Source organism: Neoarius graeffei, chromosome 13 (assembly GCF_027579695.1).
Source record: "Neoarius graeffei isolate fNeoGra1 chromosome 13, fNeoGra1.pri, whole genome shotgun sequence".
NCBI lineage: Eukaryota > Metazoa > Chordata > Actinopteri > Siluriformes > Ariidae > Neoarius > Neoarius graeffei.
This window is the reverse complement of record NC_083581.1, coordinates 11,989,215-12,005,812: the sequence shown is the minus strand read 5'-3', so window position 1 is coordinate 12,005,812 and position 16,598 is coordinate 11,989,215. Positions and strand designations below refer to the sequence as shown.

The window sequence follows — 16,598 nt, the reverse complement described above, 5'->3', positions numbered from 1 at the left end:
CATTAGAAAATATGGCAAACGGTGGAGTATGAAATGCTTGAAAACCAGTAATGTCCATACAGAAAACAGTAATGGAAATCAAGTGCAACTCACAGCAACAGGTCAGCCAAGATGTTTGAACGTTGCCAGCAGATTGCTGCCTATGCGCTGTGCGCTTGCGCGAGCTCACTCCGTGACATATACACACACATCGTGAGCAATAATGGAGGTAACCGTAACGATATATTAGATTCCTCCTGACTCTGACAATTTAAGTAAAACGTACCTTTGTGCTTTTTTGTTTTGATGTGCTCCTGGATGTTTCTAGCTCCTCTGTTTCCATAATTGATCATATCTGAGCACAGAATACACAGAACCTCTCCCGGCACGTCCACTTTTCAGATATGTTCCGTCAGGCACGTCGTCACAGTTTGTGTCCCTATCTGCACGGTAACGCTACTATCGAGCCATGCCCATCGAAGACAGTTCTTTATCCCGTTCGATTTATCGATTTCCCTGGCACGATCCTCATTTTTGCAGTCCAAAACTTTCGCTATATTGGCAAAGTAACTTTGAAAACTAACCAAAATATCTAGAACTTAAGAAGTGATCAAAACCGTGTATGTATAGCTTGTTTCTCCATGAATTGTAGATGTGAGATGAAACTAGCGTCAAAACATTGCCGGAAATCGTCGTGAGTTGTCGTTAGCATAAATATTGAAGAAAGCAATGACGATTTCCGTTATCACAGCTGCAACTAATTTTGCGATGAGCGTTGCCGAAAGATGCTGGCGGGCGGTCGGTCGGTCCTGCCTGCTTGTGCCACCACAAGCCTCGCCTCGCGCCGACCCCCACCCCCCCGAAATTTTCCCAACGGATTTAAACGTTTCACAAAAATGACATTTTCAGCGGGAAAAACTCAGAATTCCACAGATCCGCAGAAAATTCTCATCCCTGAACATTGTACATTCGTAGCTAAGCATTTAGCATGGTTAGTATTGTATTTAACATGCTTCATTACTAGTATTATGTATTAATGGTATTATTAACTGCTGACATTCTTGGATAGTTTTCCAGTCACAACAAATCATTTTCCAGTACTTTGACACCCTGTAAAGCTCTGCATAGCATTAGGTTTAACATTCTTCATTATTTGTACTACTTAGCTGGTCTAGGCGGCATGGTGGCGTAGTGGTTAGCGCTGTCGCCTCACAGCAAGAAGGTCCTGGGTTCGAGCCCCGGGGCCGGCGAGGGCCTTTCTGTGTGGAGTTTGCATCTTCTCCCCGTGTCCGCGTGGGTTTCCTCCGGGTGCTCCGGTTTCCCCCACAGTCCAAAGACATGCAGGTTTGGTTAACTGGTGACTCTAAATTGACTGTAGGTGCGAGTGTGAATGGTTGTCTGTGTCTATGTGTCAGCCTTGTGATGACCTGGCGACTTGTCCAGGGTGTACCCCGCCTTTCGCCCGTAGTCAGCTGGGATAGGCTCCAGCTTGCCTGCGACCCTGTAGAACAGGATAAAGCGGCTAGAGATAATGAGATGAGAATGAGATGAGACTTAGCTGGTCTAAAAGTGAACCACTGTTTAGAAAATTTGGTTAATTATGGCACTCTGGGAAATGAAGTGGCCGTCAGTATATCATCAGTTATTTACATAATGGTTTCATTGCCTTCTACAGTATTTATCATTCCCACACCAGTGTTTCAAAATGCACAGAAGAGCACATGGATTAAGACCCCAGATCTCACAGACATATCTGATTAAGAATAAAAGAATTGATAGATATGAATTTTCTTACCCACAATTCCTGTGGTGTAACCCTGCTTTTGGAGGAGTTTGGCAAACGTGGTTTCGTTAGGAGGAAGTCCTCCTGAAGCACCAAGGAAAAGGATCACCTGCACTCTTCCAGTACTCCCAAGACCTTAAATATTATCCAGAAGGTGGAACAAACTAAGTAATAGGTTTACGTTCATGAAAATGATCATGTTTATATTTTACATACACTTTGGATAAAACTTAATGCAGAAAGGAATGTTGTAGTTTGGCTGAATTATGGTAATGAAGTACAGAAAGTGTACATTGTGTTTTGTTTTCATTTTATGCTTTGCTGAAGAAACGCTGCTCAACATCTAATTCCTCGATAAGGAGAACCAGATGTTCATTATGCTGATACTGAGAAAACAATTCTTTGAATAAAACACCCTTCTTCCTGAGGCTCAGAGATCCCCCTCCAAAAAAAAACATCTTCAAATAACTCTGTCCTGTATGACAGTGGAAGATCTTAGCATATTTGTGGATAAAAAGTGACTGTTAGAGAAGACTGCTGGCGAGTGAAATACTGCATTTTTTGAGCTGTTGACTGCTCTTCTCATGGCAGTTAACAATAAAAGAAAGTTCACTTGAAGATATTTTGTCTGTCATACTTTCAGGAATGTTCCCTGACAACTTTCATCCTGCAAATACCTTGAAAGCTTAAAGAACATCAAATTCATCTGAAGGAGGATGCACCTCTTGGGCATCTGCTTGGTGCCTAAATTGGGCATGCTAATGAGATGGCCACTAGCAATCATGTGGCCCCATAGTCCAAAAGTTTCCTATTGACTTGAGCGATATGCACTCTCATGGTTGACCCATATTCAGTGTTCTAGGCTGATGAGTTCTTGGAGTTGTTGAACCTGTGAAAGGGTAACTGGCAGGTCTCCTTGGGCCATAGGTTGTAGTAGATCACAGCCTTTAGGACCACCTTTAGTGATGCCTTTTGGTATGTAAGGACCACCAGCAATCTTCTCATTCAAGTTCCTCGGGGAAAGAACAGGTTTGCTGCTGTATACCTGGTTGATGGAGCATCTCAGGCTGGTCTTTTGGACAATCAAGGAAGCAGGTCAATCTCAAGAAGTTGTTTATGGTGGCAACAGGTCAAGGACAGCTACCTGGGTTTCAACACCCATGTTGGAGTGACTCAGCTGCAGGTGGAAAAGTTCTGGAGATTATGGGATGGTATAGAAGTTTTCATACCCAGTTTCTCCTCCTCACAGAGCTCACAAATAGCTTCAACATCCAACAGAAATGTCTGCAAAGAGCAGTGCCTGGAAGATTCCCAGGATCTCAAGTAAGAGACCATTGTGCAGGCAACCAGATTTGGTGAATCCAGACTTCCAGTAACCCTAGAGACCAATGCTTCAGTAGTGAGCCTGAAAGCAGTCCGGGTGAAGGAGGTGAACTGAGAAAGACTGCCTGTCACATTTCCAGGGGTAGGAGAGAGAGAGAGCACGCGAGAGCGCACGTGTGTGTGTGTGTGGGGGGGGGGGGGAATCACAAGACTGAAACTTTGTGCCTTCAACAAGTGCTGTGGAGTGGCACTGTACCCGTGAAGTGGGGGAAAGTGTGGGTTTAATCCCCTTCTGCTTGGGGGGGGTGGGGGGGGGGGGTCTGGGGGATCTCCCTCCCCCAGAAAATTTTGCATTTCTAGGTGCTCTCTACCAAAATTTTACTGCTTGGAAGGTATCACAATTTGGCTGAAATAGCAAGAGAATGCACCAGAGAGCACTATTAAACCTCACTACTGAACCTAAGAGTTTGGAAAGAAAACACAACATCTTGGTATTTGAGCAATTTAAATAATTAATAAACAAATTAACCTGAGTTGAACTTCTTACTGACTTTAAAGTCCGTTAAACACATTCTTGCCTCCTTTCTTAATCTGTTAATACTGGCAACATTCAAGTCCATTAACCATATTCTGAACTTATTCTTTAATACTAGCAACATTTAAAAGTCCACCAAATTTTGAAAGAGAATACAACATTTGTACCACAAAAGGTTGAACAAGTCCCAGGTGGTGATACACAACTGTTGGGTTGATGCAGCTGGCATAATCATGCACATTTATACATTTTAGTGAGTTAGTGAATATTAATGAGCATCATGAGGAGAAAAGAATTGCTGTAAGAAAGCCTGAGTGTATAGTTTTTTTTGCAACAGCTCCTGAGTCCTGTGAAGATGCAGATGTATTCTACTAGATCTATAGTCAAGCTGGAAAGTGTGCACACCCCTTTCACCTTCTTCACATTTTATGTTAGAGACTCATTCTACAATAGATTGAGTTCATTTTTGTGTCACAAAAATAGCCCATAATGACAAAGTGAAAGCAGGGTTTCAGAAAATATGCAACTTTATTTTACTGACAAAAATAGGTTATTTAAGGGTTACATATCTGTATACACCCTTAACCTAATACTTGGTTGATGCACCTTTGGCAGCAATTACAGCTTCAGGATGTCTTGGGAAAGAAGCTACGAGCTTGGCACACTTGTTTCTGGACATTTTTGCCCATTCCTTTTGGCATATCCGTCAGGTTGGATGGGGAGCATCGGTACACAGACATTTTCAGCTCCTTTCACAGATGTTCAATTGGATTCAGGTCTGGGCTCTAGCTGAGCCACTCAAGGACATTCACAGACTTTCTCCGAAGGCACTCCTTTGTTCTCTTGGCTGTGTGCTTCGGGTCGTCGTCATGTTGGAAGGTAAACCTTCGCCCCAGTCTGAGGTCCAGAGTGCTCTGGAGCAGGTTCTTAGCTGCATTCATCTTTCCCTCTATCAGGACTAGTCGCTCTGTTCCCACTGCTGAAAAACATCCCCACATCATGATGCTGCCACCGCCATGCTTCACTGTAGGGATGGCATTAGCCAGGTGATGAGCGGTGCCTGGTTTCCTCCAGATGTGACGCTTGGTATTCAGGCCAAAAAGTTCAATTTTGGTTTCATCAGACCAGAGAATCTTGTTTCTCATGGTTTGAGAGTCCTCTAGGTGCCTTTTGGCAAACTCCAAGCGAGCGGTCATGTGCCTTTTACTAAGGAGTGGCTTCCGTCTGGCCAGTCTACCATAAAGACCGGATTTGTGGAGTGCTGCCTGGATGGTTGATCTTCTGAAAGGTTCTCTCATCTCCACAAGGATATGCTGGAGCTCTGTCAGAGTGACCCTCAGGTTTCTGCTCACTTCCCTGGCCAAGGCCCATCTTCTCCAATTGCTCAGTTTGGCCTGGCGGCCAGGTCTAGGAAGATCCTTGGTGGTTCCAAACTTCTTCCATTTACAAATGACGGTGGCCACTGTGCTCTTTGGGACCTGTAAATCTGCAGCAGTTTTTCTGTCCCCTTCTCCAGTTCTATGCCTTGACACAATCCTGTTCCTGAGATCTACAGAAAATTCCTTTGACCCCATGGCTTGGAGTTTGCTCTGACATCCACGGTCAACTGTGGGACCTTATATAGGCAGGTGTTGGCAATCCCCAATCATGTCCAATCAATTGAATTTACCACAGGTGGACTGCAATTAAGTTGTAGAAACATCTCAAGTAATATCAGTGGAAACAAAATGCACCTCAGCTCACTTTTGGGTGTCAAAGGGTGTGCACACTTGTGTACATATAATATTTTACATTTTGATTTTTAATAAGTTAGCACAAATGTCTAAAAACCTGCTTTCACTTTGTCATTATGGGCCATTTTGTGTAGAATTTTGTGACAAAAAATGAACTCAATCTATTGTAGAATAAGTCTACAATGTAATAAGACTTGGAGAAGGTGAACAGGGTGTGCAGACTTTCCAGCTTGACTGTACCCATGTCATATGACTAGGCTATTATCACAATACGTAAGCTTCTGAAAGCCATCAGCTATAAACATGATAAAACACCATTTACTGTTTACCTGGAATTGACAGTTACAACCAGTCACAGAATTACTCACACTTCATCACCCAGGAGAGTTTGAGTGTGAGCCTGCGCAGCAAAGATGCTTTTGTGGTTGGCATCCTCTCTGCAAGTTTATGAAATGATTTTTCCCCCCATTGGTTTATGGTATAAGAACACAGAAAGCCCGACCTGGCAACTGGAGCTTTCAACACCACTTTTTTTTTTCCCTTTTACACAGCCGCTACATCACAAGACACAATCCTCCTCGGTCTTCTTGTCATTCAAATTATGACATGGAAAAATCCCCAAAACTGTAATTAATGAACGGTCCACTCCATATACAATCTGTCGGTCTCCCTTCGATCACAAAACAAAGGTGTCCCGAAACAGCATGTCAGCAACTTCAAATCAATATTAGTGTCCCGCAGAAAGGCTTGTTGGCTCCGCCGGCGCTGCCATGACGGGGGGGGGGGGGGAATCACGTGATTACATTCCTGCACGTTGATTGGCAAAAGATCTTCTTTTCAGGTTTTTTTTTTTTTAAAGTTTATTTATTTTTTACACTTTAGACTTTTTTCAAAAGACGGAAATCCATCTGTCAACAGAAATTTCCCACCCCTGCATTCCTGAGCTGCAAGCTGTTGTAGAAAGATTTGCGTTGAAGAATGACAACGTAGCATTTTGGGGACAGGATGAATGACACCAATTCCAGGATCATTATGTGGTACCGGTCATTCCAGCTCAACCATATCATTATGATACATCACCATAGGCTAAAAAACAAGTCACAGCTAATACCCATGTTTATGTGTAAGACCAGAGCCATTTCCAAGTTATAATACCTGGTATATTGGTTATTGCGGTATATTAAAACAAGGTCCAGGCAGTAAGGGGGAAGTAATTAATTCATTTCAGACTCATGTTGCTGATGATGTTTATTTATTAATCAAAGCAGCCTTATTGTTTGTGCATACTGTGAGGGAATTTTTAATGGATGAACATTATTATTCTCTGTGTTTCTGTGTGTTGAGCTCAAGTGGCCTATACTGAGAAAGATGTTTTTTCCTATGTTGTAATCGCTTTTCTGTGGCCTTGGTGGTAATGAGCAGGGTGCTTGAGTTCATCCTAGCTTGCATCTTCTCATGATGTAACCACCATTCCTGGCCTTGGTGGTGATAAGCAGGGTGCCTGAGTTCTCATAACTACCCATCCGCCCGCACGCCAGGTGCACGCTCTAACAAAGCTTCATAGAAAATCTTGAGCCAATCACGTGAAGATGCAAGCAGTAAGCAAATGCCTTTAGAGTATAATAGATAGCAGCCACAAAAACACAACTCACTCAGAGAGCGCGCGCGTACTCTCACATCACTAGAGGTGATGTTTTGCTTTAATTTTCTTTCTTTCTTTCTTATATACCTTTGTATGATTTACTTTAATAAATGACTGAAAAGACAACTGTTAAGCGTTCTGAAGTGTTTATTAGAAATTTCCATTACAATACTATAATACTAAATGAAGGGGAACATCCTTACATGTATGCCTCAGAATATACATTCAGTGGCCACTTTATTAGGAACACCCATCCACCTGCTGTTTGATGCAGTTCTTTAAATCAGTCAATCCATTGACAGCAGCGCAATGCATAAAATCATTCAGACACAAATCAAGAACTTCAGTTAATGTTCACTTCAAACATGAAAATAGGAAAATTTGTGATCTCTGATTTTCACTGTGTCATGGGTGTTGGTGCCAGAAGGACTAGTTTGGGGCAATTCCATGTAAATGTCAACCGCACCATGCAAAAATAAAGCAACATGTAATACATCAAAACCACTCCCAGAGATATCACCTAGGCCTGTATTTTACAGATGTGAATAAGTTGAACCAATTTGTCACAACAATTGTTCCCTTCGCCTTAATATGTCAGTCTTTCTTTCTGATAATGTAAACCCCAAGCTAAAATCAACTTTGATCATGTACAATTCTATATTATTGCTACAAGCCACAAAAATGTATGCTAAAATCCACCAAACAGCAAAACAATAGCCATCCTAAATATTATTTAAGAACTTTGATAGTTTTAGCTGATATTTAGAGAGTTTTCAAAGGGTTATGGTGGTTAAATTGCTGATTTTCTAAACATATGCCATGTCTATTTCAGACGCGTCACATCCATAACGGAATTTTGTCACATCCATAACGCTGACTTTTCCTTCCGAAACTCTGCATGAAATACAAAATATTTTAAACAAAGATTTTTTTAATATTCACCTTGGACCCCTCTATCAAACGGATATCTCCATGTCGACATTAGGTTTACAATTTCACAGAGTTTGATAAAAATGTACAGTCACCCAAGAAAAGTGATACTTTTTCTGTCACATCCATAACGCATCTTTTATTGGCATTTTCTGGCATGCCCTAGATGTACTATGGGAATTGTTCTTGTTCTATCACTTCTCCAGTATGGTACAGCCTTAAAATATGCAACACCTGTTTAAATACTGGGAGACAATAAAACATGCACTGGGTCATTTGTTGCCATTTTGAGTTCAAGTGTCACGTCCATAACGCTGGAATTGCTCTTTGAGTATTTCAGAAACTGCTATCTCCTGGGGTTTTCATACACAACAGTCTCTAGAGTTTACACAGAACGGTGTGGGGGGGAAAAAAATAAATAAATAAAATACATTGAGTGAGCGACAGTTCTGTTGGTGAAAAACGTCTTGCTGATAGAGGTCAGAGGAAAATGGCCACATAGGTTTGAGCTGCCAGGAAGGATATAGTAACTCGTATAATCACTCTTTACAACCGTGGTGAGCAGAAAAGCATCTCAGCATGCAACAGGAGAAGACCACGTTGGGTTCCACTCCCGCGGCCAAAAACAGGAATCTTAGAATCAACAAGTTCCTATTAAAGTGGCCAGTGAGTGTGTATTTGCATAGAAGATTCACCTACAAGTGCACGCCAACATCACGGATATTACATGGACTCCAGGGTTATTCTCTTCTAAGCTTTTTTTTTTTTTAAATCACAAGTTTTGTGTTGAAATTAAACCACATGGTATTTCAACGTTTCATTTTAAAACATTACTAACTGCACGTTATTTATGCTCTTTCTTAAAGTGTACCAAAATTTCTGCAGTTGACTGTATATAAGCAAAACCAAGCCAAAAATAAATCACAAATTCTGTCAGTCATGTACATAAGTAAGAGAGAAGAGGGAACTCGTTGATAGAGACGTACCTGAACGCAAAGCGTAACGCCCCGTCATGAATGCAGCTCTGCTTGGTGTACAGAGAGGAGCAGCGGCAATGTGCTGAGTCAGTTTCACTCCTTCTTTCGCCAACTTGTCGATGTTCGGGGTTCTAACATCAAATCAGACTTCAAGCTTGGCTAAAAAATTCAAGTTCAAATTAACCTCAAAACATGAGTGGTTTATTCACCTGATCGTATCGTTCCCATAGCAACCAACATCCCCGATCCCTAGATCATCAACCATCATGAGTATGAAGTTGGGTTTGGTGGCATCTTTAGCATTTGTGACACATCGACTTTGAACAGTTAGGATAAACAATCCAAGCAAATAGCTGAAACATTGAAAAAACAAATACAGAAAAATGAACAACATTCAACCCCACAACAGTACATGTAGCCAGATATGTACTACCCTCAACTGCAATGTTTAGAATATGGACTACTGCCTAAAGATATCATCTTTCCTCCTACATTTTTATTGTTTTGATTAACAGTAATATTAGAGTTCACTGAACACCAGAACTGAAGAGGCCCCATGTTTACATTTAGCTAAGGTACAAGCAGTACAGTATATGCACCTTGCTAGCTAGTTAGCTACTAGCTCTGGATACGATAAATTTTGGAGGAAAACATGTCTAATGAAGAGTGTATCAGAGTGATATTCCTACATAAAAATATTGCAGTAATTTATGATTGTAGGTTTTGAATAGTAACATATACAATATGGTACAGAACATAGAACTGATTATCAGCACATGCCTAAACACACCAACGCTCAAAAACATCATCATACCTCAGGCTTATGTGAGCCATCAGAGGAGGAACCCAGTTCCCCTAAAACAAAAAAAACAAAAACACACACACACACACACACACACACACACACACACACACACACACACAAAGTATTTAGAGTAATGAAGAACAGAATACAGTCCTGGAAATCACTAGGAATTTCAGTAGGCTGGACGATTAAACCATCTTTAAAAAAAAATTAAGTTCTACACACTCGTTCTAAGGACACTGAGGTAACATATTACCCAGCATGCACCACATAAAGTTAATAATCACATTTATTACGGCAGTCAGGTCAAAGAACAAAGGCCAGTGATCCTTTTTATGGGACCATTTTACAGTAGCTAGGTTATACAATGCAGTAATGATATAGACTCATTAAAATATACTGGATACTATACAGTTAAAAGTAAGTGGACACCTGACCATCACACCCATGTGTCATTCTTCCTCAAAGGGCATACAGTGGTGCTTGAAAGTTTGTGAACTCTTTAGAATTTTCTATATTTCTGCATAAATGACCTAAAACATCATCAGATTTTCACACAAGTCCTAAAAGTAGATAAAGAGAACCCAATTAAACAAATGAGACTAAAATTATACTTGGTTATTTATTTATTGAGGAAAATGATCCAATATTACATATCTGTGAGCGGCAAAAGTATGTGAACCTTTGCTTTCAGTATCTGGTGTGACCCCCTTGTGCAGCAATAACTGCAACTAAAACATTTCCGGTAACTGTTGATCAGTCCTGCACACCGGCTGGGAAGAATTTTAGCTCATTCCTCCATACAGAACAGCTTCAACTCTGGGATGTTGGTGGGTTTCCTCACATGAACTGCTCGCTTCAGGTCCTTCAACAACATTTCAATTGGATTAAGGTCAGGACTGTGACTTGGCCATTCCAAAACATTAACTTTATTCTTCTTTAAACATTCTTTGGTAGAATGACTTGTATGCTTAGGGTCGTTGTCTTGCTGCATGACCCACCTTCTCTTGAGATTCAGTTCATGGACAGGTGCCCTGACATTTTCCTTTAGAATTCACTGGTATAATTCAGAATTCATTGTTCCATCAATGATGGCAAGCCATCCTGGCCCAGATGCAGCAAAACAGGCCCAAACCATGATACTACCACCACCATGTTTCATGGATGGGATAAGGTTCTTATGCTGGAATGCAGTGTTTTCCTTTTTCCAAACATAACGCTTCTCATTTAAACCAAAAAGTTATATTTTGGTCTCATCTGTCCACAAAACATTTTTCCAATAGCCTTCTGGTAGAGCCCTGCACTCCTGCGGGAGCGGGACCCGCCGCAAAGCAGTGAGGCGCGGGACAAATTTTGAAAGCTCATTGCGGGCGCGGGCGGGACCGGAAGTGCACATATGCGCGGGCGGGCGGGAGCAGTGATGAGCTGCAGTCCCGCTAACTAAAAATGTGTTTGAAATAAAATGTATAAATTATTAATTTATGTCTATCATCTATAATTTGTGGTGGATATTTTATTTGGCATTAATAAAAACATTTTAAGATACCTAAATTCGCAGAGAGAGTTAGATTGCCAGAGGAATGGCATCTTAAATTTGCCAGTGATCACTCTAATGACTCGCAGTTCACACCCAGCTAGCAAGAGAACCACGAGTGAAGTGATTTACGGCTTGCGTTAGTCTACAACTTTAGTCAGAGAGACATGTTACACAGTGACAGTAGGCTTGACTCAATGCTATCCCAGAAATCCTTCCTGTAACATGCAAATTTGGCTGTCCAATCAGAGGTGGCCAAATTTGCATATTACAGGAAGGATTTCTGGGATAGCATTGAGTCAAGCCTACCGTCACTGTGTAACCTGTCTCTCTAACTAAAGTTGTAGACTAACTCAAGCAGTAAATCAATTCACTTCTCTTACTAGCTCTGCTTTGCAATTTAAAAAAAACAAAAAACAAAACCCACACCATTGGTACAAAGCAAGCCCATTCACTTTTTTATGCTGATCAGAGAATTATAATGGTTTCTCATATGATAAAAATGTGTGATTCGCGATTAAATACTTTAATCGTTTGACAGCACTAATTAATAATAATAATAATAATAATAATAATAATAATAGAGACAGTACATGCTGAATTCCGAAACAAGGTAAATAATAACAACGTGAGCTGTAGATATTTATGCTGAAATCCACTCAAAGTAGGGGGCGGGGCACCATCACGCTGTGTCAAGACAAGAACTTTCCTGAGAAATAACGCGAACATCTGCATCACGCGGGATTTGCGGGCGGGAGCGGGACAAAATATGACAGGTGCGGCCGGGAGCGGGACTGAAAATCATAATTCTTTGCGGGCGCGGATGGGAGTGGGACTGCATAATGCGGGTGCGGGCGGGAGCGGGACTGAAAAATCCGACCCGCGCAGACCTCTACCTTCTGGCTTGTCCACATGATCTTTAGCAAACTGCAGACGAGCACCATGCTCTTTTTAGAGAGCAGTTGCTTTCTCCTTGCAACCCTGCCATGCACACCATTGTTGTTCAGTGTTCTACTGATCGTGGACTCATGAACATTAGCCAATGTGAGAGAGGCCTTCAGTTGCTTAGAAGTTACCCTGGGGTCCTTTGTGACCTCGTCGACTATTACATGCCTTGCTCTTGGAGAGATCTTTGTTGGTAGACCACTCCTGGGGAGGGTAACAATGGTCTTGAATTTCCTCAATTTGTACACAATCTGTCCAACTGTGGATTGGTGGAGCCCAAACTCTTTAGAGATGGTTTTGTAACCTTTTCCAGCCTGATGAGCATCAACAACACTTTTTCTGAGGTCCTCAGAAATCTCCTTTGTTCATGCCATGATACACTTCCACAAACATGTGTTGTGAAGATCAGACTTTGATAGATCCCTGTTCTTTAAATAAAACGGTGCCCACTCACACCTGATTGTCATCCCATTGACTGAAAACACCTGACTCTAATTTCACCTTCAAATTAACTGCTAATCCTAGAGGTTCACATACTTTTGCCACTCACAGATATATAATATTGGATAATTTTCCTCAATAAATAAATGAGCAAGTATAATATTTTTGTCTCATTTGTTTAACTGGGTTTTCTTTATCTACTTTTAGGACTTGTGTGAAAATTTGATGACATTTTAGGTCATATTTATGCAGAAATATAGAAAATTCTAAAGGGTTCACAAACTTTCATGCACCACTGTACATATAGGTTATTTACCAGTTGAGAGGTCTGTATCGTGAAATACCGTGACCGAGGCCCTCTGGGCCGAGGTCAGTATTCAAGGCCAAGGTCACGGTATTTCACCATACGGACCGACCTTAAGCTGGTAAATAATATATTTATTTTTTTCTTTAACAAATTCTAACAGAAAACGAGAGCACCCAAAAGGGAGCCGAGGCGAGCTGCCATTTTGAATCCTCATTCACAGCTGTCATGCACATGGCTTCCTCCTCGGTATACAAGTCCACTTCCATGGCAGGGAAAAAGAAAAAAAAAACACAACTGCATTTTGCCACCTATGTAGTCCCCCATTTATACAAAATTGAGTCATTCAGGATTCAGCCATGTTTTTGCTCAGCGTTAGCAACAGTTACAGGATTTTTGCTTTCGACTGAAATGTTTTTATTTCTTCTTCCTCAGGGTAGTAAAACTCGCCTTCACTGTGAAGACTGTTATCACTATCCATGATGTAAAATTAATGCTATTCTCCTGAGAAATCCAAAAATAAATGTTGACAAAAATTGCTACCATGTTTGTTGTTGCTGTGAACAAGCAAGTTGCCAGAGGTCCATATGTGGGGTCCGTAACCAGGGTGCTCACTAGCCAATCAGAGCACAGGATTTGATGGAAATCGGACCGCGGGGAAAAAAAAAAAAAAAAAAAAACAACTTATTGTAAGCTGTAGTATTACAATAACAGTAGGTGACCTTAACGACTCTCCTTAGGGTTGCTTTTGATCAACTAGAGGATAAATGCCTGGAACTCCCCACTAGTCAGACAGAACTGAAGAAGCCTTTCGGATGAGAGGTGAAATGTCTTCAAAAATTTCCAGCAAGTCCAGTTGCCTAATTTTAACACTTACGCTTTACTATAACCTGGATGACTGAGAACCTTCACAGACATATGCACAGTCTCATTCCTGTTCAATCTGCATTTGTGTCACTGCCTCACAGCTCCAGCATCTCCATCTGGTTCGATCCTGAACTCGTCTTCCCGGCTGTGTAGGGTTTCTGTGCCAGGTGTGGATTATGGCCCTTTTCCACTACCCTTTTTCAGCTCACTTCAGCCCGACACGGCTCGCGTTTCAACTACCTCAGAGCAGCACGACTCAGCTCGCTTCAGCCCTGCTCAGCCCCCAAAACTCGCACGGTTTTGGAGTGGGGCTGAAGCAAGCCAAACCGAGCAGAGTGGGGCTAGGGGCGTGAGGAGACACTCCCCTGTGCACTGATTGGTGAGGAGGAGTGTCCTCGCATGCCCACACACGCCCCGCGAGCACGCTGGGATCTGTAAACACCATAAACCCGGAAGAAGAACAATTACGAATTACGAGAATTTCTGAAGCCTTATGCGCCTCGCCTCATCTATATGCTCTTGCCAGTATCTGTTGGCGTTGTCGGTGACAACAAGCCACAGCACCAAGACCAGCAACACTAACGACTCCATATCCTCCATGTTTATTGTTTACTATCCGGGTCATGAGACTACCGCTTAAAAGGTCACTGATGTCACTGTTTGCGCCGCCTAACGATATCACGTGACGTCCACCCACTTTTGCTAACTCCACCCAATGTGTCCACCCACTTCCAGCCAGCACGGTTCAGCGCGGTTATAGTCGAAATGCAAGCCCAACAGCCCCACTCAGCTCGACTCAGCCCAACTCAGCACGGCACGGCTCAGCCCAACTCAGCCGCGTTGGTAGTGGAAAAGCGGCATTAGTAACTCTAAATCAGTGGCGGCTGCTGGTTTTTAAAACAGGGGAAGCCCATTTTACGCATTCATCGTAAAACCTGTAGGCCGGATATCAAAGCATAGAAAGGTGTGCCCCATTAGCATAGTGGACTAGACAACCCCACCTAGTGGCAGAAAGTATTTTTGCTTGTACATTTCATGTTATAGTCTGGCTTGCTAGGCTAGTGCCTCATATCCTTAATCAAAAATATAAAACATCCAAAAATCACTGGCTATTCAACGAAGAGCCTTGAACATCATTCCCTGATATGCAACACAGAGTCTTTAACACAAGACCCAGCTGTGCAACACATCCTTGAACATCATCTGCAACACAGTCTGGAAATTCATAACCAGGTAGGCTATGCAACACACAGAACCTTGAATATTATACCCAGGCCATTATTAAAAAATGTTCTGTTTCCGGTCCACCGGCCGGGTGAGTGCCGTTTGTGCGGGTGAAATTTTTTTTTAACGCCGGTTTTTCGACATTTTTTTCGGGCTCGTAAATCTAAACTCGAACTTGACATTTACGCATTCCCAGGGCTTTCCGCTAAGGCTCATACTGCCTCCGCCGAGTGCGCGCGCACACTACTGCCTCCGCTGAGTGTGCGCGCACACCGCATATCGGGGCCGCGGATACTCTCCCCTGATCAACGAAGTCTGCGGGGAATTTGTGGTTATTATCGGTACAAACAGCGCGAATCACAACTTAAATGAGTGCGGTTCAGTTTGACATTATTGTCAGTCCGTTAGATAAACATTTAATTTTATTAAAATCGAAAATTAATATTTAGAGCCTGTGGACTACAAAAATAGTCATTAAAGTAGCCGGCTGGACTTAATTGCGTGGCCGCAGCCGGCGCTTGTGGAAAGCCCTGTCGAATCAGTTCTGCGCATGCGCCGTGCGGCACAAAAAAATGGCAGCCACCATGAAGGAAGGAGATCCGGAGTTTTCAAACATTTGCTTAAGTGTGAAATCGCAAAATGGTATTCTAGCGAACAACAAAATAGTAAAAATTCAGAAAAACAAATCATTCAGTGATCATTTTAATAGTGTAATTTCATCCGAACTAGGCCTAACGGTCGATTTAGAACTACAAAAAGTCCGTGTGTCGTACATTTTAAGTACCTTTGTAAAAGTTTTGCAAATGTTGCAGTCAGCATTTAAAATGCTAACTTACAGTTTTTGTACAAGTTTCAGTTGATTAAACTGTCATATTGTATTAAATGTGTCTGCTTTTGTAATAAAAAAGTACTGAAAGAAAAAGCAAACACAGCATTGCAATTTCTTATCCATCCATATATAATAAAAAAAAATAAAAATAAAAATAAAAATCCCTCCCTCCCGACTGAAAATTTTTTTGCTCACCCGGTGGACAGGAAACAGATTTTTTTTAAGGGTGGCCCCAGGTATAACCTATAACACAGAGCCCACCATTCTCTTAACATTACTGAACAATATACACACTTCAGATTCATGAACATTATATGATGCACACTATTTATACATAAATTCTGCCCTCCGCTCCTTTTCCAGAAAATGGTCTGTGACCCTGTCATACCAGCTGGTGCACACTGTATACGAGCACCTTCATCGATGGCATGTTCCACCCTGACCCTCCCCAGACAGCTACGTCTTGCACATGAAGTGACATGCTCATTGCTCGTTTCATGCCTTTTGCAAGCCCTTTTGAAATTCACCAGGTCCCCAAATAGGGTGGCCAGACGTCCGGCTTTAGGCCGGACCATCCGTCTTTTCAATGTCTTGTCCAGCGTCTGGCACAGCATCAAGCCGGACGCACATTTGTCCTCCTTTTAGAGATGATGAGCGGAATTATATAATATCGACTTGCCAGACTGGAAGAGCAGAGTTCTAGAATAACGTTTTGTAGGGAAACTGCAGATCTGTGCTGCACACTAG

General features: G+C 42.0%; 1 protein-coding gene across 3 annotated transcripts in view; it reads right to left on the bottom strand.

Moving 5' to 3' along the window:
• arsh (arylsulfatase H) overlaps window positions 1–16,598 on the bottom strand; it is an 84,965-nt gene that overhangs the window by 51,819 nt on the left and 16,548 nt on the right. For all 3 annotated transcript variants that reach the window (XM_060937259.1, XM_060937257.1, XM_060937258.1), the window contains 4 exons: window positions 9,717–9,757; window positions 9,112–9,255; window positions 8,912–9,033; window positions 1,775–1,897 (listed from right to left, as the gene is read on the bottom strand). In XM_060937259.1, the coding sequence (XP_060793242.1) occupies window positions 1,775–1,897; window positions 8,912–9,033; window positions 9,112–9,255; window positions 9,717–9,736 (409 nt within the window). In that variant the 5' untranslated portion in view covers window positions 9,737–9,757. The remainder of the gene's footprint in view (window positions 1–1,774; window positions 1,898–8,911; window positions 9,034–9,111; window positions 9,256–9,716; window positions 9,758–16,598) is intronic.